The 22598-nt window shown below is 34.8% G+C and overlaps 1 protein-coding gene across 2 annotated transcripts in view; it reads right to left on the minus strand.

The window, feature by feature from the left end:
- Nucleotides 1–22598, minus strand: part of NDUFS4 (NADH:ubiquinone oxidoreductase subunit S4) — a 113297-nt gene that overhangs the window by 56716 nt on the left and 33983 nt on the right. For both annotated transcript variants that reach the window (XM_047867389.1, XM_047867398.1), the window contains exon 2: nt 16323–16401. In XM_047867389.1, coding sequence (XP_047723345.1) covers nt 16323–16401 — 79 coding nt within the window. The remainder of the gene's footprint in view (nt 1–16322; nt 16402–22598) is intronic.

The raw sequence follows: 22598 nt of genomic DNA on the forward strand, positions 1-22598 counted from the left end.
GTTACATAACAAAAATCATTAACTACACACATACATACATACATACACAAACGAACACCTCTAATATATTAACATAAGACCATTGTAACTGAGGTCAATATTTTGCTCCAAAATCCCCTAGTGTCTGAATAGAAATGTGACTCATAATAGTAGTTTTCTCAATTACTTCAGATTCAGTTAAGGATAACAAACATCATTCCAGTTTGCTTCTCTCTTCAGACAATTCCACATAGGAAAAAAGGGGGGGGGGGGGGAGGAAAAGAGCTTTTATTGAATGATGAAGTAAGTAAAATATTATATCTCCTCTCATTTAATGTATTCTCAAACTAACTTGCAAAACAAATCTGAAAAGTCATTTTCATTTTATAAGGACAAGGAAGTTAAATAACTTGCTCAAAGTCTTACAGCTTAAAGAAGGGATTTAAAAAACCTAATGCTGTAGCTATAAAATCAGTCCATACTCTTTCTAGTATCCCAAAGTCTCTCACTAGGGTGAAAATTTCAAGTAATATAATGTACAAATCATGGCGTTTCTTTTTCCAATTAGTAAATGTCTTCAAAAGTCCTATATATTCTCAAGGGGGGAAATAAGGCAATGAGGAAAGAAAAGCTATTAGAGGGTAGGGGTCATCTCTGTCTCTCCTCTCTAGGTCTGACATAGCTTTCCCAGGATTTTGAGAGAAGGGAGAAGTAGTAAAGAAAGAATTGGGGCGCCTGGGTGGCGCAGTCGGTTAAGCGTCCGACTTCAGCCAGGTCACGATCTCGCGGTCCGTGAGTTCGAGCCCCGCGTCGGGCTCTGGGCTGATGGCTCAGAGCCTGGAGCCTGTTTCCGATTCTGTGTCTCCCTCTCTCTCTGCCCCTCCCCCGTTCATGCTCTGTCTCTCTCTGTCCCAAAAATAAATAAACGTTGAAAAAAAAAAAAATTAAAAAAAAAAAAAAGAAAGAATAAAAAGGACAAAAGTAACAGAAATGTGGAAAAATGAAGAGAAAGGGAGGAAGAACAAGAGTAAAAGAGACAAAGGGGTAGGAAAAGGAAAGGAATGATGAAGTCCTTTATAGTTTTATAAAGGCTGCTGAAAGGGGAAACTGACAGGGGTGAAGGGGAAACCAAGCAGCCAGAAAAAGATGACTGTCAGATTCATAGTCAGCAAAAGATGAACACAGAGTTACAAAGACAGAGGGAAATAGTTATACAAACACTGGAGAGAGAGAGAGAGAGACAAATCTCAAAAAAGCAGACAGAAAGAGGGAGAAAGGAATGGCAGAAAGAAGTCAAAATTAAAATGAAGACAGACAACCATCTCCACCTGCCCATGCCACCAGCTGAAGCAAGGAACAGAAACTTAAATGTATTTGGGGCTTTGTCAGCACCTACTTGGTGGACAGCAGCTCAGTTCATTTATTTTCCTTCACAGTGATGACGGTTCTCTACCCTCCCCTTTTGGGGGTGGAGTGGGGCGAGTGTGGGAAGACCAGGGAGAGTGGTGAATTAGAGGAATGAGATGAATTTATTATTTCAGGTCCCAATATGATCTTTAACAAAAAGCATTTCAAATTCAGAAGATACAGAATACAAGAATCAAGCATCAATGAATTGTTATACCATATGTAAAATCTAAAATGTAAAGACAAAAACCAGGATCTTTTGTTTTTTAAATGCTTATCTATCTAATGAGAGAGACAGAGAGATGGGGGCGGGGGGGGGGGGGGCAGAGACAGAGAGGGAGAAAGAGAATCCCAAGCAGGCTTCATGCTGTCAGTGTACCGAGGCTTGACCCCATGGACCCAAGAGATCATAACCTGAGCCAAGATCAAGCATCAGATGCCCAACTGACTGAGCCACCCAGGCACCCCAATCAGGATCTTTTTTTAAATGGCTGTTCAAAATCTAATCACTTGTAGAAAACTTTAGGAAAGTTTTATTCACTTAGGAGTGAATAAAAAAGGCAACAAACTAACCACTTCCTTTGAGCTTCTTTCAAGTGACCTTTAACCATAAAAGCCAAGTAATTCCCAAGCTCTTTTGATCAGTAAATCAGATAAAATCACTTTCCTACTTAAAACCCTATAATGACTTCCCATTATAATTAAGATAAAAATAAAATTCAAACTTCTTACCATGAACATAAAAATTGTACCTGATGCAGTCCCTGCCTACCTCTTTTACCTCATTGAGTTTAATTCTTCCCCTTTTCATTATGTCACAGCTCTCCTTCTCTTGACTACTACCAGCTGGTTTACACTTCAGGACATTAGCTTCTTCCTCTCCCTGGTAGGTTCTTGGATTCTCACATAGCTGGCTCCTTTTCATCATTCAGATTTTAGTTCATATATCATACCTTCTCAAAGTGGCTTGCTTTGATTGCCCTACAAATAACCCCTTTTTTGCCCATCCACTCCCCAGTTACTCTCTATCCCATCACCTTTCATTTTTTTCTGTAACATTCATTAATCTATGAAAGTACCTTAATTATTTAGAAAGCTGGCATATGCTTATACATAAGAATATAAGCTCTAAGGGCAACAATGTTGTTCCATATTTATGGCTAAATGCTCAAACTACATAGGTGCTCAACAGTGGTGCTATATATATATATATGCATATATATATACACTTAAAAAATGGATTAAACAAATAAAAAAGTACAGTAAGATTTTGTATTATAAGAGACAAGTAAAAATAAATCCCTTGCAGAATCTTCACAAATAACTACAGATTGTCATAGTTGAAAACTCGTAGCCCTAGAATAGTTTTATCTCTAAACACTCTAGGCATAGGCCATGTCAGCCATATTTGAATGTTTAATACATCATAATGCTTACTAAACTAGGAACTTATTTTAATTTCTCGGATGTCAAATTTCAAACTACTCAATTAGGCTTAAAAATCTTTTATTTTTTTTAATGTATATTTATTTTTGAGGACAGAGAGAGACAGAGGATGAACAGCGGAGGTGCAGACAGAGAGGGAGACACAGAATCCGAAGCAGGCTCCAGGCTCTGAGCTATCAGCACAGAGCCCAACACGGGGCTCAAACTCATGAGCTGTGATAGTGACTTGAGCTGAAGTCAGATGCTTAACTGACTGAGCCACCCAGGCACCCCTTAAAAATCTTTTTAATTGACAGACTTTAACTATAATAATATATGCTTAGTAGTCATTGTAATAGATACAAATCTGTACACTAATCAGATCCTCAGTTCTTAAAATTACATTAGTGTTCTCGGCCCAACATATGTCGTATATGTTGTTTAGAGAAAGCCAAGATCATTTCTTCCACATATTCTAGTGGAAGCATTAAAATAAAAAAAAAACACTCAATTATTAATATGTGATATACTCTACACTGACAGAAGTATTAAACATGAAACAGGAATGGAACAAAAAGCTTATTTATATATTCTTGAAAAGTGTGCCTTATGAAGCAGAGTTTTGTGAAAACAGTACACTACATACAGTTAAGGGTTCCATATCACTACCCTTTTTTAAATGTCCTCATCTCATAAAACATGAATGATATTTGCAAGCTTGCAAGTGGTATTTTGAAGAGTTAGAATTAGTACAGACTAAGTCACATAAAATTAGAAAGCCTGAACACAGAAACAGAATCAAAGTTTGCTAGTCTCAAATTCTGAGGTCTGCATTCTCCTTCCCTTTGCTCTGTTTCTCGCAATACATGATTTAAAGAGGAAAAAAAAAAGTGTCACCAAAAGATACTACTATTTTTTTCACTTCCTCTCACCCCTGCCTTCTTTAAGAACTTACTGTAAGATGATGAACATGAGGCTTTAACAAGTTTAAAGCAGATATTTGGATGAATTCTTAAGTTTTGAAATTATCTGGTAGGTAGGCCAATTAAAAAAACAGTAACTAAAAAACAAAATACTCTTTCTGCTACCAAAGAAACAACCACCAAGCAACCCGCCTATATTCAAACACAGGATATAAAACATCATATATCTACATATTCTGACATAAACACTGATGATTCTTTTCAATTATATTCAAAGGAATAAAATTAGACAAGCAATTTCCAAGGAGATAACATACAGTTTATGCACCTTTAATTCATTAAAGAAAAATAGGTAATTTTCACATATAAATTATATAATCTCTAAAATATGACCCCAAAAATCTTAATTAAAATCCAAACAAATAAAATATTATCAATTCTACTTTATTGAGAGCCAGAGCTCCTACATAATAACATGCAAGAATTTTAAATTCGTGAAAGCAAGTGTCAAGTACTACACAAAATTTCCATACACAGCAGGTAGTAAAGCAAGAAAAGAACTGACACAGTTACTCTCCTTAAAAGAGACATACAATGGAGAACTGTTATACAGCGTTAGCATACTACAGATCTATGCATTAAAGATGTTGTGGCTATTAACAGTTTAAACCTTTACTGTATTTTGCTAATTGGTACATAGAACTTTAAAGCTTTTGAAAGATAAAACATTCCAGTCATTTCAATTCTCCAGCATTGTTCAAGTATTCCAAGTAGGAACAAAGAGGAAAATAAATCAGCTTTAATTGCTGAAGAATCACAGATAATAGAGATGGCTGAATACTGTAGAGGAAAGATCTTTTGTTCCTTAAACAATTTTAATAAAGATCATTCTCTATTTTAAATTTAAATGGTTCCTGTCTGCATATAAAAACTACTATTAACATCCATTTCCTCTGTAAGTACTTAATAAGTACAAGTTTCATATAGCTTGATAATATAATATCTGAAAGTAACTTATTTTAATTGGGAGTATATTTTAGACAACAAAGTTCTGTACTTAATATAATTTTATTTAAAATAACCATATAAATGATCTGACTTGTTTTAATCAATATTCAATATTAAATGTAAGAGTTAACTGAAGTTGTTTTAAAATTAATGATATTATTAATGAGTAGAAATATTTTCATTTTAAATGATCAATGTATTCTATTTAAATTTCCAGTAATTTAAGAGCATGTTTTATCTATCAACATAAAACTAAGCCATTTTAATATTAGTCCACATACTAAGGTATATATGTCATGCAATATGAATACTAAATGTGGTTTAATAGCCTTCTAAACATTTAAGCAATCATTTACGTGATTAATATTCTTGGTACAAAGTACATTCACTGATTAACCTATCCCAAAAGTGTAGGAACAACATTTACTTCTAAGCCATACCAAATCTTAACATTTTTCATTACTTGAGTTTTTCATATTTTTCAAAATTAGTATCTTTTCCCCTCCCTTTCTTCTCTCTCTCTCCCTCTCTCTTTCACACACACACACACACACACACACACACACGCACGCGCGCGCGCGCGCACACACACACACACAGTATTTGAAAAAAGGCAAACTAAAGAATGGCTATTTCACTATAAAATTTACACTTCCAAAATCATTAGTCATTACTTCTTTAAAATTTTAAGCAATAATATTGCTACAATTTTAAAGGCTATTCACCAATCTTTTTCAGTAGCTCATGGATAGTGTGAAACCACAGAGAGAAGTACATTGTAAAAAAAAACAACACTATAGTTGTTTTTAAAACATAAAACTATATTGCAAACTAACATATATATTTAGTCAGTGCTTTTTCTCTTTTTATTTTAATAGTCTCATCTAAATACAAAAATATAAATAAGCATCTGTAGACTAACAAACATGAAGAAACATTACTCCATATTTAGTGAAAGTCTTAAAGAAAAAAAACCTCACATGCTAAACTGCCACCATGGAAGGTTCTCAAAGGCTGCTATTCTTTGATGTAAAATGAAATACTACTTAGTGAATAAAACATAAAAAACTCCTGTCTACCCTTCAAAGAGACATATCCTTTGACCCAGTGCTTCAGACTAAAGCCTTGAAATTTTTGCACAAGAATGCTGCGTGAGGAAAGTCCAGACAAAACAGACACTTGAGATGCTAGAAGGCTGTATAACCCCAATTGCAGACACTAGTCCTTCCAATAATCTAGCAGAGATAGCGCTGCCATGCACCAGAAGTAATCTCACCAAAAGAAAACTGACCTCCCCCACCCCAACCAAAAAAGCAAGCAGTCAAAGCAAATGTAAGCCTTTAACTTAGGTTTATCTTTTTGTGCAGGTCACCTCTTAATGACTCATTTTTATTTCAAGTTTGCAGACTTATAAGAAGTTTTCATCTATAAACTGTTAGTACATCAGGAGGTGAAAACAACATAAAACAAATACTTGTGTAGCAAACATAATTGTTTTATTTCTGAAGGCTTGAAAAATCACTCATTTTTACAAATTTCTTAGAGCGAGTTCAAGCAACGAAAAAATTTCAAACCTATTAAAGTGACAAAAAATTCTATTAAATAGCTTGTTGCTGTTTGCAGACATTCTAAAACGGCAATATTATCATGCAGTTGATTGAGTGTGCTGCTAATACCATGTGCTTAATCAAATAGCAATTACATATTGCAAATATCAGCAAGTAACAAAGCTTTAACTGCTGTGTTATTGCTCTTTGGAAGAAACCCTCAGGTAGTAAAACAACAAACTGGTAACATTCAAACAGTGACTCTACATGCACGTGTTATTTTTAAAGATATAAATACAGACTACTTAAAATTTCTAAAACATTAGGATTTTACATTAATAGTGTGTATTGTAATTTATCAAGTAAAAGCTTAGAAATGACAGCCATCCTCCTCACCCCACCGATTTGAGGCTGTATTATAGACTGCTAAATAAAGTTTCCTTTTTCATATGCATTTGTGTTGAGGATGCATGTATAACTAACCATAATACCTTTGTAAGATTTAAAACAGGTGGTGCTTAATAGGTTTTAACCAAAATAAGCATCTAAAAGAAAACAAGCCACTCAAATTTATACATGTGCCTGGCACACTAAGTGCCCAATAAGTATTTATTGAATAAAGAAATGAAAACTGAAGGAAAGGTGGCAGCCAACATAATTTTACAGAATATACTAATGTACAAGCTATTAAAGGTCATTTCACTTCTATTAATAAATTGAAATAATTCTTACATATTATGAAAGTATTTTCTTTCTGTATTAAAATTTTAACTATAGAAGTAGGTAGTTAATACAATTCTGACAACCAGGAATTAGTATTTAAAAGAGGTAATACTTGGCAATCAAAAAGAATGAAATCTTGCCATTTGCAACTACGTGGATGGAACTAGAGGGTATTATGTTAAGTGAAATTAGTCAGAGAAAAACAAATATCATATGACTTCACTCATATGAGGACTTTAAGACACAGAACAGATGAACACAAGGGAAGGGAAGCAAAAATAATATAAAAACAGGGACGGGGACAAAACATAAGAGACTCTTAAATATGGAGAACAAACAGAGGGCTGCTGGAGGGGTGGTGGGAGGGGGGATGGGCTATAAATGGGTAAGGAGCATTATGGTATCTACCCTTGAAACCACTGTTGCACTATATGCTAAGTAACTTGGATGTAAATTTAAAAAAATAAAAAAATCAGAATTATCTGGGGAAAAAATTAAAAGAGGTAACGAAAAGTAATAAAAATAATAAACAAAAAATACACCTATGAAGGCTTAATGTATGCTTTGGTTATTTTGTGAGGGAGCACCTCCTCAAAATCTTTAGAGTACTGAAAATTTAACTTCTTTTTTATACTCCAAGTAAATACAGAAAGACACCACGTTGATGGGACTTGGGTTTTCATCAAATGTAATGAAAGGAGATGGGAGGTGAGGTGGCATAAAACACTAAAAGCCATTCTCTTAATAAAGCACAAAGGCAAAGACACTCTCCCCCAACCTCCATGGCACAGCAACTCCTGCAACAAAAACGAAGGGTCAAACAACCATGCGCAAGCTTTCCTTATTATTTGTAGGAAGTATCTCATATTTGGAAATAATAATGATGCAACCCAGAAAAAGGCTTTTTTTTTTTTTTAAACAGTGTGCTTCTACATAAATTGACAAGATTATTTTTAAATGCTGTCATCTACTCTTCTTATATTTAAATTTTTACTAATTCATTTATTAGTAAATGAAAAAGATAACAGTTTATACACAACGAACAAGAAAGACATTCTTAAGATTGACTGATTAGAAACTTACCATGTGCCCTGGTATAAAATTTATTATTAACAGTAATCCAGGAATTACAACTTCATTCTCTGAAGATTTGTCTCTAATGATGGCAACACTGTGTAGTTGTAAAATTACTGAATACATTCTTTACATTAGAAAATGCCACTTTCCCCTCTACTTTCTATGTCTTAAAAAAAAAATAGGAAACATGTTATCAATATACAATTGATGCCCAGAATAAAACACTTTATTAAATTCTGCCTGGCAGATGTGATAGCAAAAAAAAGAAGAAAGAAAAAAATTAAGCTTCACTTGGGAACATGCTGTTTGAGCTCATCTAAGAATATTAGTTGAAAATAAAAACAGCATATATTTAAGATGAAAGAAATATGACTTGATAACAGTACAAATAAAAAAGGATCTGAGTTTTAGTTCTCCATGAAATCCACATTAAGGAAGAAGTATGAGAACCTAAATTTTGAGTTTCCTTACTAGAACTGCTAAGACTAAAAGGAATAGGGATAATCCCTGCCATACCTTGCACCATACATCTGGAGTATCATAAGAAATCTTGGCAGCAACATTTAAAAGGGATTCGGTCAAACTGGAAAGTAATCAAGATGATGAATTAACTGGAACTCATGTGAAAGGAATCAAAGCCCTCGGGATGTTTAACCCAGAAAAGACTTAGGATATGATTATTTTGGTCTCAGGACTCCTTTATATATTTAAAATTACTGAGACCCCAACGAGGTCTCACTTATGTGAAATGTAACTAGATATTCACCATAAAAAAAATTAAAATGGAGGGGCACCTGGGTGGCTCAGTCGGTTGGGTATCGGAGGTCGGCTCACGTCGGCTCACGTCTGATCTCTCTGTTTGTGGGTTCAAGCCCAGCAGTGGGCTCTGGGCTGACAGCTCGAAGCCTAGAGCCCGCTTCAGATTCTGTGTGTCCCTCTCTCTCTGACCCTCCTCTACTCAGGCTCTGTGTTGTCTCTCTCAAAAATGAATAAACATTAAAAAAAAAAGTTTTTTAATTAAAATGGAGAAAAATAGGGGCGCCTGGGTGGCTCAGTAGGTTAAGCGGCCGACTTTGGCTCAGGTCATGATCTCGCGGTCCATGAGTTTGAGCCCCGTGTCGGGTTCTGTGCTGACAGCTCAGAGCCTGGAGCCTGTTTCAGATTCTGTGTCTCCCTCTCTCTGACCCTCCCTGTTCATGCTCTGTCTCTCCCTGTCTCAAAAATAAATAAAATGTTAAAAAAATAAATAAATAAAATGGAGAAAAATATATACTTAATTTAAAATAAACTGAATACATACTTACATAAATAACATTATAATTATAATGAAAAATAACTACCTTTTCAAAAACTAAGAGTTGCAATGATTTGCATTTTTTAAAATCTCTAATATCCAGCTTAATAAAAGACAGCTAAATTCTAACATCTGCTCCTAATTGAAACTGTTGCGCTAAGTTTTCTTGGTTTCAATAAATGAAGAAAATTTATCCTCAAATATGTAATTAGAAAAGCGAGCAATAGGGGCGCCTGGGTGGCGCAGTCGGTTAGGCGTCCGACTTCAGCCAGGTCACGATCTCGCGGTCCGTGAGTTCGAGCCCCGCGTCAGGCTCTGGGCTGATGGCTCGGAGCCTGGAGCCTGTTTCCGATTCTGTGTCTCCCTCTCTCTCTGCCCCTCCCCCGTTCATGCTCTGTCTCTCTCTGTCCCAAAAATAAAATAAAAACGTTGAAGAAAAAATTTAAAAAAAAAAAAAAAAAAAAAAAGAAAAGCGAGCAATATTTTAATAGCTTTAATATTTTTTCACTTAGTTACATTAAATTCATTATTCTTTCCTGCACTTTACATGAAACTTTTACCCACACATGATTTTATAAAATCATACACTGGCCATATGGAAAATACTATTTCATAGAAGTATGCAGATCTTCCAAATGTTAGCATATTTCATTACACAATATTTTAAAAATCACATTCATTAACACTACCACCAATCCTATTAGAACACTCTTTAAGTAATGGAAAGATGTCAAGCTCAATCAGATCAGTGGCAGAATCAAGTTCTACAAAAATTCTAATTTTCACTTGAAAGCTTGAAGTTTATCATGGGCAACACTTTGTTGAAGTTAACTTTTGAGAAAATGTCTGCCATGTACTGAAGACTAAAAAACCATAGTTCATCTGTTGCTGTTTTTTTACTTAAAAGGTGTTCCATGAAAAAAAGTGGCTAGGTTCAGTTTGCAAAAGCAACTCAACCATACAGGTGCTTTGCCTTGAGACAACTTAGGTATACAGCAGAAGTGTTTTATGCGTATGACTTGTTTTGTTACATGGAACATAAAAAGATGTGTATGTAAAAGAAAAAAAAGAGCTGCATTTGCAGCATTGAAATTTTTTAATTAAAAATTTTTGCTGATTAATCAAGGACATTAAGTCAAACTAGTTTTTTTTTTAATCTCGAATGCAAGAAAGGGAATAAAATGACTAGTACCACAGATGTAACACAACTGCTTCTGTATCTTAAGTGTCAGTGTCAACACAGTGAAAAGGGAAAATATAATCTTTGTATAGTTATAAAAATAGTTTGATTTGTGGACTCTTAAGGGTCTTGGGCTACTCCCCATCCCCACCCTGCCCAGACCACTCTTTGAGAACCACAGATTTAGGATGGCCAGAGCTGTTTTCATGTATACAGAAGGCTGTCATGTAAAAAAAATGGCATGTCCTATATAATAGGGCAGACCTTGAACCAATGGATATTAGTTAGAAGTATATTAGGACCAAATTAAGAAACACTCTTTCTCTGTTTTAAAAAACTGAGATGGGGCACCTGGGTGGCTCAGTCGGTTAAACGTCCAACTTCGGCTCAGGTCACCATCTCACAGTTCATGAGTTTGAGCCCCACGTCGGGCTCTGTGCTGACAGCTCAGAGCCTGGAGCCTGCTTCAGTTTCTGTGTTTCCCCCTCTCTCTGCCCCTCCTCCGCTTGTGAGCACAAGTGTGCTCTCTCTTTCTCTACTCAAAAATAAATATTTTTTTAAAAAACTGAGATACAATTTATAAACAATAAAATTAATCCTTTAAAGTGTTCAGTTACACGGTTTTTTTTAAACAAATGAATATAAATAAGGATTTTTTAAAAAGAACACCATAATCAACATATAGAATAGTTACATCACCCCATTCAAATTTCCTAATGCCCTTTTTAATGTATTCCTCCTCCAACACCCAACCTTGACAACCAATGATCAATTTTTTGTCCCTATTTTGTCAAATAAATGGAATCACACAGTAGGCAGCCTGTGAGTCTGGCTCCTTTTACTTAACATAATGCACTAAAGATTCACCCACATTTGCTACTAATTGGTGAGTAAAAGTCTATTGTATAGGTATACTGAAGTATAGTTGGGGTGTTTCTAGTTGTTGGAATTATAAATAAAGCTATTAAAAACATTTGCATGAAGGATTTTATACGAACATAAGATTTCATTTCACTTGAATAAACACTGAGAAGTGGGACTGCTGGGTTATATGATAAGTATATATTTAACTTTGTAAGAAACTACCACACTGTTTTCCAAAACGGCTGTACCATTTTGCATTCCCACCAGCACTGCATGCGAGTTCCAGTAGCTTTGCATCCTTGCTAGCACTTGGTATGGTCAATTTTTTTAAGCCATTCAATGTATACTGTATGGTGTATATCACGGTATAGTGGTATCTCACTGTAGTTTTTTTTTTTTTTTTAATGTTTTGTTTATTTATTTATCTTAGAGAGAGAGACAGAAGCAGAGAGAAAGGGAGACAGAGAATCCCAAGCAGGCTCTGCTCGTTCAGCATGGAGCCTGACACAGGGCTCAAACTCACCAACCATGAGATCCTGTAGTTGTAAGTGTTGTTTAGTGTCTGGATACAACTCCTCTATCAGGTATTTTTGTAAATATTTTCTCCTAGTCTGTGCCTTGTCTTTTCTGTCTCTTAACAATGTCTTTCAAAGAGCAGAAATTTCTAATTGTAAGGAAACACAACTTCATAATTTTTTTAAAAATGGACTTAGTTTGTATCTATAAAATATATGCCTAACACAAAGTTATAGAGAGCTTCTCCTACATTGTTTTCTAGAAGTTTTAAAATTTCTAGTTTTACATTTAGAACTATGAGTTTACATTTAGAAGTTTGAGTTACTTTTTGCATATGGTACACAGTATAGATGAAGGTTTTTGTTTTGTTTTGCATTTGGGTATACAATTGTTCCATCTTCATTTGTTGTAAAGACTATTTTTTCTCAGTAATAAATCGCTTTCTAATAATTATGGCTGATGAGTAATATAAAGAGTAACCTCAAAAGAAATGAGAACCAGTTAACTGGAAATTTTTAAAACAGAAGTTTGAGAACAAGTTGTTTGGTCTAATAAAAAGGACAGAAGATTAAATTATCTTTCCAAATCTCACTCTATGAAGTTACCCAAGAAGGCAGTCTTGGGGAAAGTTTACAAGTCTTCCTTCATGTTCCCAACCCTTACCCTCCAACAGTTCAGCTTTTATCTAGTTAATTACTTACTGGATTTCCCCATACAATTTATCTTGAATAAAAGGTTGAACAATCTTTCAAACGAGAAATAATTGGATTCAGTAATAAAACTAGGTAACATTTAAAGTTATCCTCTGGTTTTAAATTCCCAGGATCCATTTTACAATAACCACAAAAATTTATCCTCAACTAAGCTTAGTCCATATGCTAAAGCCCTCAGCTATAACAGGTTATCACCTGTATTAATTTTAATACATTATATAAGAATATCCAATAGAAATCATGATAATGGCCAATTAGCTTACCTTACATTAAGATTTTAGCTTTCATCCAATTTCGGGTACAAATATAACAGTAATCTTGTGTTGAGCAGTTAATGAAGATGGTATACTTAGCTAATAAATTGGTTTACATTACATATCATGTTAAAATGCTGCTTCCACATCTCCTTCTAAAATACTTACATTTACTTAACATTTTTGAAATATTTTTATCACTAATGTTAATATACAGAGGATCCCCCACCCCCATACCACCCTATCTACAGTTTTGCTTTCTGCAGTTTCAGTTACCTACAGTCAACCACAGTCCGAAAGCTAGTGATTCTCGGGGCACCTGGGTGGCTCAGTGAGTTAAGCATCTGACTCGGTTTCGGCTGAGGTCATGCTTCACAGTTCCTGAGATTGAGACCTGCATGCGACTCTGTGCTGACAGCACGGATCCTGCTTGGGACTCTCTCTCTCCCCCTCTCTCTGCCCCTCCTCTGCTTGTACTAACATAAAAGAAGAAGAAAGAAGAAGAAAGCTAGTGATTGTCCTTCTAACATATCTAAAGGTCAATGTTAGCCAAATGCTACATCACAAAGCCTGTATCATTCACCTGACTTCATCTCACCACGTAAGCATTTTGTCATCTCACATCATCACAAGAGAGAGAGACATTCACAAAACTTTTATTAGTATATTGTTACAATTGTTCTATTTTATTATTGTTGTTGTTAATTTCTTACTGTGCCTAATTTGTAAGTTAAACTTTATCATAGGTATGTATGTATAGGAAAAACATAGCATATATAGCATATATGGTATTATCCATAGTTTCAGGCATGTACTGTGGGTCTTGGAATGAATCCTTCTTATTCAAAATGCATATATAATCAAGTCCAATTGCTCAATATTTCTGGAAGTACCCTTCAGTCAGTGGTCATGTCATTATTCTATCAACTGAAACATCTAGTAATGTGTAGGAACAAGAAGACTGAAACCCCTATCAGCGTTATGCTACCTATTTGAGTATTTAATACAGCATTTTATTTTTTTTTAAAATTTTTTTTTTTCAACGTTTATTTATTTTTGGGACAGAGAGAGACAGAGCATGAACGGGGGAGGGGCAGAGAGAGAGGGAGACACAGAATCGGAAACAGGCTCCAGGCTCCGAGCCATCAGCCCAGAGCCTGACGCGGGGCTCGAACTCACGGACCGCGAGATCGTGACCTGGCTGAAGTCGGACGCTTAACCGACTGCGCCACCCAGGCGCCCCAATACAGCATTTTAATATAAACCTAAATCAATGGCTAAACCTCAGGTTTGAAAATTACCTATAGGTTTGAATTATCTGTTCAAATATTACTTCAATAGCTATGAATAATTTATGTGTAAGACTTGAATTGATTTCAGCTGGAATACCATACTGACATTTCCACTAATACACTTCAAGACATAACAAAGCTGAGAAAAATCTACACAGGGCAACAAGATTCACTGAAAGTATGCAACTGATATGAGATAAAAAATGCAAAACTCAAAGCGGTCTGTAAACCTCTCTGGTAGGATTCACAGCATCTTGTTTAGAACAACAGGTTGCTACCTCACTTACTCATTCTTCAAACTAGAAAGAAGAGAACTCAGAAGCATTACTAATAAACTCTATAAAACTTGAAAATTTATTATAGAGAGTAAACCCCATAATATTAGAACAAGAAGCCAGTCTCTTGGTGCTTAGAAGATAGTCATTGGAAAAATTCAAGCAGTACCGTCGTTAATTAATGAACCCATGACATGGGTAATTCATCCTCCTCTCACACATACCTCTCTCACTTCTTTTATACTTGACTAAGCAAGTGGTGTTCGACTAATATTTGAAGAATAAGTAGATGGCCCCTGGTTGAAGAACTAAGGATTGGTGAAAAGCATCTAGGCAGAATGAACTGGAATGTGAATGCCCCACAACAGGAAAACAAGTTCCAGGCTTGGTGTGGCTAGAGCAGAGTATAAAAGACAGTGGTACAAAATAAACCTCGAGGGGAAGGCAGGCCTTAAATCATGCAAGACCTCAAGAACCATGTAAGGATTTTAATGTTAACTTCTAGGTCAGTAAGAAAACCAATGGATTTTACACACAAGAAGTGACAAAAACAGCAGTTAAAAAAGTCTGTTCTGATGATCCTTTGGAAAATGAATTAAAGGAAGATTGAAATATCTATAGAGATCAATTTAAAAACTACTGTAGCAATCTAAGTGAAAGATGCTGGCCTAGACCAGGATGATGGCAATGTCAGCAAGCAGATAGAGACAGTTTAAAGATAAAACCAACCAGCCTTAAGCCTGACATGTGAGTTTTCCAAACTATCCGTCCCTTGTCTGTTAACTCATTTGTTTATGTATCTGTTAATATCTCTAATGGTATAAATGGTGTTTAGATCATTTTTAAGTGTGACCTATTATTTAAATTATGCTGGGGTGCCTGGGTGGCTCAGTCTGTTAAGCAGCTCAGGTCATGGTCTCACAATCATGAGATCAAGCCCTAAGTCGGACTCCGCACTGATCATGGAACCTGCCTGGGACTCTCTCTGCCCTTACTCTGCTCCGGTGCATGCTCGCTCGCTCGCTCTCTCTCTCTCTCTCTCTTTCAAAATAAACGTTTAAAAAAATGAAAAATTAAATTTTGCTTACTGAGTGATAAAAGAATGTACAATTGGAGGAAAAGTAGTTAAGAAAGATACCCACACATTTGATAATGGTAAACCAGATAAAAAATGAGAAGTATGCTTACACTATTACACATTTTTATAAGTCTTAGAGACTTTACAAAATGTATGCTATTTTACAATATAGGTATAAACAAGAAGTTGTATCTAAAGTAACAGCACACATTGAAAAATTTTACAAGTGACAGTTACCAAAATTCTATCTGCTACTGATTAACAGAGTATTATTTGTTGCTAGTTGTAACCTCTCAGGCATAATGTAGAAATGCATTTGTGTGTACATATATACATATAATAACAATACAATAACTGGTCCCATAAAAACCCAATATACTTAATTTTAGGTACCACCTGGTGTCTTACAATTTAAACAGGAGTGTAGCTGAGAAAATAAAAATTACATATTCATTCATATGTATACTCAATTTGTATTTGTTAAATTAAAATGTTCTGATTGCTACTTATAAACACCACAAAAATGAAGCCTTTTGCCATTTTAACCTCTTAATATCTTTATATGACTTAATATTTGTGTATTACACTTAACACAAATTGTCTTTATCTTTTTGTGATGAAAATTTCTTCTTAAAATTTACACACAATCTAGAAATTTAAATTCAAATCATTTTCCTAGAAGAACCCAGAACACGATACTGAAAAGCTGTTATACAAAAATAACCCTGAAGGCAGAATCACAGCCATGTACAGTAGAAAATTCTTACCAATTTTTCATCAACTGTTATGAGCTGTGCGTCTCGAGCTGGGTCCTGTGCCAGCCTCCATGTGGAAGTGCTTAATGACCTGCAGTGCAAGACTTTAAGTTAAAAAATGATCCATGCAATGAGAAAAGAGAGGCAGAAAAATCTTACATAAACAAGCTACTAACAATATCTATCTTACAAAACAAAAAGAACAGAAAGAAAGAGAAGGCACAAAAATCCTTTCCTCCCCAATTAGTTCTATCTGCTGAGTTTCTGGCAGACTCACTTAGGAGTTCACAACAGGCTGCACTTTATGTCAGTCTATAGACTGTCTGTCACAGAAAGGCTGTCAGTGACAAGTACTGAACACTGTGAGTCTACAGTAGCTGGTTTGTCACTACCAGGAAGAAAAATGCAAAGCTGTATCAACTCTTCTGGAATACTGATTCTTAAATGATGGCATCAGAAAGAAAAAGAAAAATCTCAATCATATTCTTAATGGCCTAAAGTAACTGTAAAATTATATCATGTTAACAAATAAAAAGTTTCTTCATTTTAATTTCAAAACAAAAGTAATTTAAATAGAAATGATTTGTATGATCATGTTAACTAACAGTTTGGTTTATTAGTTAACTAGTTATTAGTCTAGTCCCATATCCCATTCACAGAACTGAAGAAAGTCTAAATAGTTAAAATAGAAATATTAACTCAGAAATATAATGGGCACCAAATCTAATTCCTTTATATTAGCATCATCCCAACCTCACCTGAAAGAAATTACTTAAAACTAACAGGTTTTTTTAATTTCATGTACACACTGTAGTTTATACTAATGAATGTCAGAGCTGTCACTGATTGTGACAAGTTAGCATTTGAGATTTTTCCAAAATATTAAGCCATCCAATGTAGATTTCTTTTTCGAAAGTTAGCACCTACAATTGTGACTCAAACTTCAAAACCAATAGAATATACAGTATTGAGTTCTTTCTGTTTTAAGTAAAGTATAATCACCATAATTCATATTATGTGAATTATATTATGTGAAATATAATTAGCACTTTCAAAAATCTATTTACTCTGGGAGCAGGGGGAACAGCTGGGACTGGATTTCAGCTCAGGTCATGATCTCATGGTCATAAGATCTAGCCCCGCTGGGTGTGGAGCCTGACTGGGATTCTCTCTTTCCCTCTCTATCTGCCCCTCCCCTGTATGCAACTCTCTCTCTCAAGGAAAAAAAAAATCTATTTACTCTGGAAATTGTTAAGAGAATAACATGACAATAAAAACATTCTGAATCCTTTTAACTAAATCTATATATTGTAAGAAAAAAATTAAGGGCACCCAGGTGGCTCAGTCAGTTAAGCATCCAACTCCTTGATTTCAGCTCAAGTCATGATCATTAATTTTAATAAAGTCCAGCTCATCTATTTTTTCTTTCATGGATTTTGCTTTTAGTGCTGTATTTAAAAACTCAAAAGCAAACCAAGGTACCTAGAGTTTTATGTTATCTTCTAGAAGCTTGATAGTTATGCTTCTTCCATGTAGGTCTATGATCCATTTGAGCTAATTTTTGTGAATGGTGTAAGGTCAGTGGGTAGATTACGTGGACATGTTGCAGTTCCACTTAACAAAAAGATTATTTTTTTCCTTTGGATTGTCTTTGCTCCTATCTCAAAGATCAGTAATCTATTTGTGTTGAAATGCTGAAATTTGTGTTATCAATTCTATCCATTGATTTATTGGTCTATTCTTCACCAGTTCCACACTGTCTTGATCACTAAAGTCAGGATCAGACCTATAACTTTGTTATTCTTCTTCACTATTACACTGAATATTTGAGGTCTTTTGTCTTTCTATATAAGCTTAGAATCAGTTTCTTGACATTCACAATACAGCTTGCTGAGGTTTTGACTGAGATTGTGCTGAATCCACCAATTAAGTTGGGAAGAACTGGCATCTTAACATTATTGAGTCTTCCTGTCCATATATATTTACTAAGATCTTTGATTTCTTTGGTTGGAGTTTTGTAATTTTCCTCACATAGATCTTGCAAATACTGTTTTTATTACTTTAAAATATACTCTTCAACAAGCTTTAATGGTGAAAAGATAAAAAGAAACCAGTTGCATTGGAAAATATCTAAATAAGAATAGACATTACTGATTCAAAGTACTAACACTATTCTCCCTTTGAAACAAATTAACTTTATCAACTAAGAATAGTAAAATTCCCATAACCCTTGTAGCACTTTGAAAACATGGTTCCTGAGGTGCCTGGGTGGCTCAGTGGGTTAAGCATCAGACACTTGATTTTGGCTAAAGTCATGCTCTCATGGCTCTTGGGACAGAGCCCCAGTTGGTTAGCACAGAGCCTCCCTGGGATTTTCTCTCTCTCCCCCTCTGTCTCTTCCCAGCTCGTGTGTGCACATACAAGCTCTCTCTCAAAATAAATAAATGAACGAACAAATGAATGAACGAACGAAAGACAACACGACTCCAAATTTCTTTGACTCTCCTCTCTCCCACCAAGAGCTGCAGGTTCCCTATTCCTAGAATCTGAACCCTGTGACTGCTTGATCAATATAATACAGAAGTGAAAATATGTGTGTTTCCAGACCCAGGCCTTAAAAAACTAGTAGTTTTCACTTCCTGTCTCTTACAACATGGCTTCTTGGGATATTCACTCTTGGAACCCACCCATCATGTTGTAAGGAAGTCCAAGGTGCCCACAGAGAGATCCACGTCAGGAAAAATCAATAATCAATGTCACTTTGCCAGCTATGTGAATGATCCTCTAGCCCAATTTGAGAATCCTAGCAGACACCACATGGAACACAGACAAACATGCCTGCCAAACCCTGCCTAAAATGCAGATTTGTGAGCAAAACAAGTGACTGTTTTTGTTTTAAGCAACTGAGTATTGGGATAGTTTGTGTCCAACTATAGAGAATGAAAACATCCCTACAAATAATTGAAGATGATGTTATAAACATTAAAATTAAACCAGTAACTTCAAAAGATCAGAAATGATCTGTTCAACTTCTAGACAAAGTTAAATTCTTAATCTTATAGAAATTATTAAGGAGGCAAATCCTTAACCTTCTGAATAAACCAATTTTTAATTGTCAATTTACTGGAAATTGAATTAATCCAAATTCACATTAAATCAGAAAGTGTTCAGTTCCATAAAGAAGTATTAAATCGTAAGAAAATGTTACTAAGAATTCTAACTGAAACATTAAAATAAAAATGTGTACACATTTTCTATGTCACAATAATTATCTCAGATTTCAAATATGTTGGCATTTGGGTCAATCACCTTCAAGTTAATGATCTTGAAGCTTTTCAAGATCTTGAGAATCAATAGCGAAAACTTAAACTGTCATCATATTGTACTCACTAGACAGAAGCAAGCAAGAACTAACTGTTAATGGAAAAAATAAAGATGAAGGGTCAAGCAACCATTTTAATATTCTCGGAAAACATGTGGAGTGAAAGGAAAATCAAGGATACTACAAATGCTCTGGTTAAGTTCAGTGGAAGTAACAGTGAAAATAGTTTATAATCTACTCATAAATAAGTTCCTCGATTCTAATTCAGATTTGTCACAAAATTTCCAATCTTTACCTACAGGACTTAATATTATCTTAAAGTGTTCCGCTGGTCAGGTGAGCAAAAATTAATTATCTCCTTCTCCTGCTTACAGTTATCTTTTTTCCCATTCTTCTAAGTCAGGTGGAACTTGGAGCACAGACTAATAGCAGTTGTGCCTCTGGATACAACTCAAGCCAAAAACTCAAACTAATCCTTTGAGAGTCATCTAACAGATGAAGGAAAGATTTGTGCAAGAAGGATAAGGGTAATTATGCTTACATAACAGACTTTGGAATGAAACTGAGGAGTAAAAGGAGAATGTGGGCAAGGTTTTGGAGGATGATAATGAAGAAACTGGAGGGCATGATAGAAAATGTAAAAAGAAATAAATATACCCAAGTTTATAACAACACGTTATCAAAATAAATATAAATGAGGTAAAAATAAAGAGAATAAGAAACATAGATGTCATAGTGATAAAAGTAATTATATTACAAAACACAATTAATATATGAAAAGTTCACATTTAAGAAGGTCAAATCCTTGAGCTATACTGGCCAATAAAGAGTAATTCTACTGGTTTAAAATGCATTAAAGGAAGAAATTTAGTTGCTGTACTTTAGAATGTCTTGTAAATAATTGGAAGCAAATTCACCATAAAGATGTCAATTATTAATCTACAAGTTAAATATAATAATTCTAACCAAATTTTTATGTAATTAGATGATTCTCATTGGGAAGAAACAATTCACAAAAATAACTAAGAATGTTTTGAAAAACAACTAGAAGGTAGGATATGCCTTGCCAACTAATATGCTACAGTAATTAAAATATGGTAGTAGCACTGGCACAGACACGTATCATATAAACAGTACAGATCAGAGTACAAAAACAGGTAATATAGATTTGTAAATCTATTATACAATTAAAGTGCAATTTCATATTAGTGGTTAAAGGATGGACTATTTAATAAATATTACTGAAACAACTGGCTAGCCTTTCACGGAAGAAAAATGTTTGAATCCTGTATAGTTAAATCATCTATCAAAGAATTCCAAATGGATTCTGTCTCCGTGTCCCTCCCTCCCTCTCTCTCTTTCTCTCTCTCTCTCTCTGTCTCTCTCTCTCTCTCACACACACACACACACACACACACACACACACAGTTTTGGATATAAATTACTGAAATCAAATATACTGGATGGAAAAGTTTTCTTAACTAATACACATGGCACAGTACCTACAAACCATGAAAAGAAAAATAACTTCAGAACAACAGAAGGTACTATGAACTAAAATAAAGGAAATATCAGAAATAATAAATACAACATACAAAGCAGATAAAACACTAATATCTAGAATATATAAAGGACTCTTAGAAAACAAGGCAAAAACCACCCCTCAAAAAAAGAGAAAGAAAGCAAAAAATATATACATGGTAGATATTAACACTAACTGTATCAATAATCACTTTAGGAATGGTATAAATATACCAACTGAAAGAGGAAATGTGACAGAGTGGATTAAAAAAACCAAGAACCAACTATATGTTGCCTAAGGGAAACCCATTTTAAATACAGAGACACAGACAGATTAAAAGTAAAGAGATGGATGGGGCACCTGAGTGGCTCAATCGGATAAGCATCCAACTTTTGATTTTGGCTCAGGTCATGATCTAAGGGTTCATGGGATCAAGCCCTGAGTCAGGCTCTGTGCTGACAGGACGGAGTCTTCTTGGGATTCTCTCTCTCCCCCCTCCCACCTTCTGCCCCTCCCCTGCTCTCTTTATCTCAAAATAAATATATTTCTTAAGTTGAAGAGATGGAGAAAGACATACCATGCTAACAGTAATCAAATCTTACTGCAATAGCAATATTAATCTCAGACAAACTAGACTTCAGAACAAGGAAAATTATCAGGAATAGGGGCATGTGGCTGACTTAATTGGTAAAGACTCTTGATCTCAGGGCCATGAGTTGAGCCTCACATGGAGTGTAGAGATTACTTTAAAAAAATTATCAGGAATAAAAAGGGGTGTTATATCATAAGAAAGGGTCAATTTTCTAAGACGACATTAACATTCCTTAAAGTATATATGCCTAAGAGCATATCAAAACATATGCTGCAAAAATCCAAAGAGCTACAAGGAGAAACAGACAAATTCCTTACTGTAGTTGGAAACTTCAACACTCTTCTAACAGTAACTGACAGAGCCAGCCAGCAGAATATCAGTAAGGATACAGTTGAACTGAAGAGCACCATCAATCAAATGGATTTAATTGACATTTACAGAATACTTCATCCAACAACAGCAGCATACACATCCTTCTAAGCTCACATGGAACATTCACCAAGATAGGCCACATTCTGAGCCATAAAACACACCTTAACAAATTTAAAAGAGAAATCACACAATGTATGCCAGTAGTCAAAAACGGAGTTAAACTAGAAACCAATAACAGAAAACTGGAAAATCCTCATTATTTGGAGATTAAATAATACACCTCTAAATAAATTATGGGTCAAAGAAGTCTCAGAGAAATTTTAAAATATTTTGAACTAAATGAAAATGAAAATACAGCTTTTCAAAATCTGTGGGATGCAGCAAATGGGGTGTTTAGAAACTTACAACATTGAACACATACATTACAAAAAAGTCAAAATTCCATAATCCAAGTTTTTAAGAAAAAGAACTAGAAAAGTA

This window comes from Prionailurus viverrinus, chromosome A1, assembly GCF_022837055.1.
Source record: "Prionailurus viverrinus isolate Anna chromosome A1, UM_Priviv_1.0, whole genome shotgun sequence".
Lineage (NCBI taxonomy): Eukaryota > Metazoa > Chordata > Mammalia > Carnivora > Felidae > Prionailurus > Prionailurus viverrinus.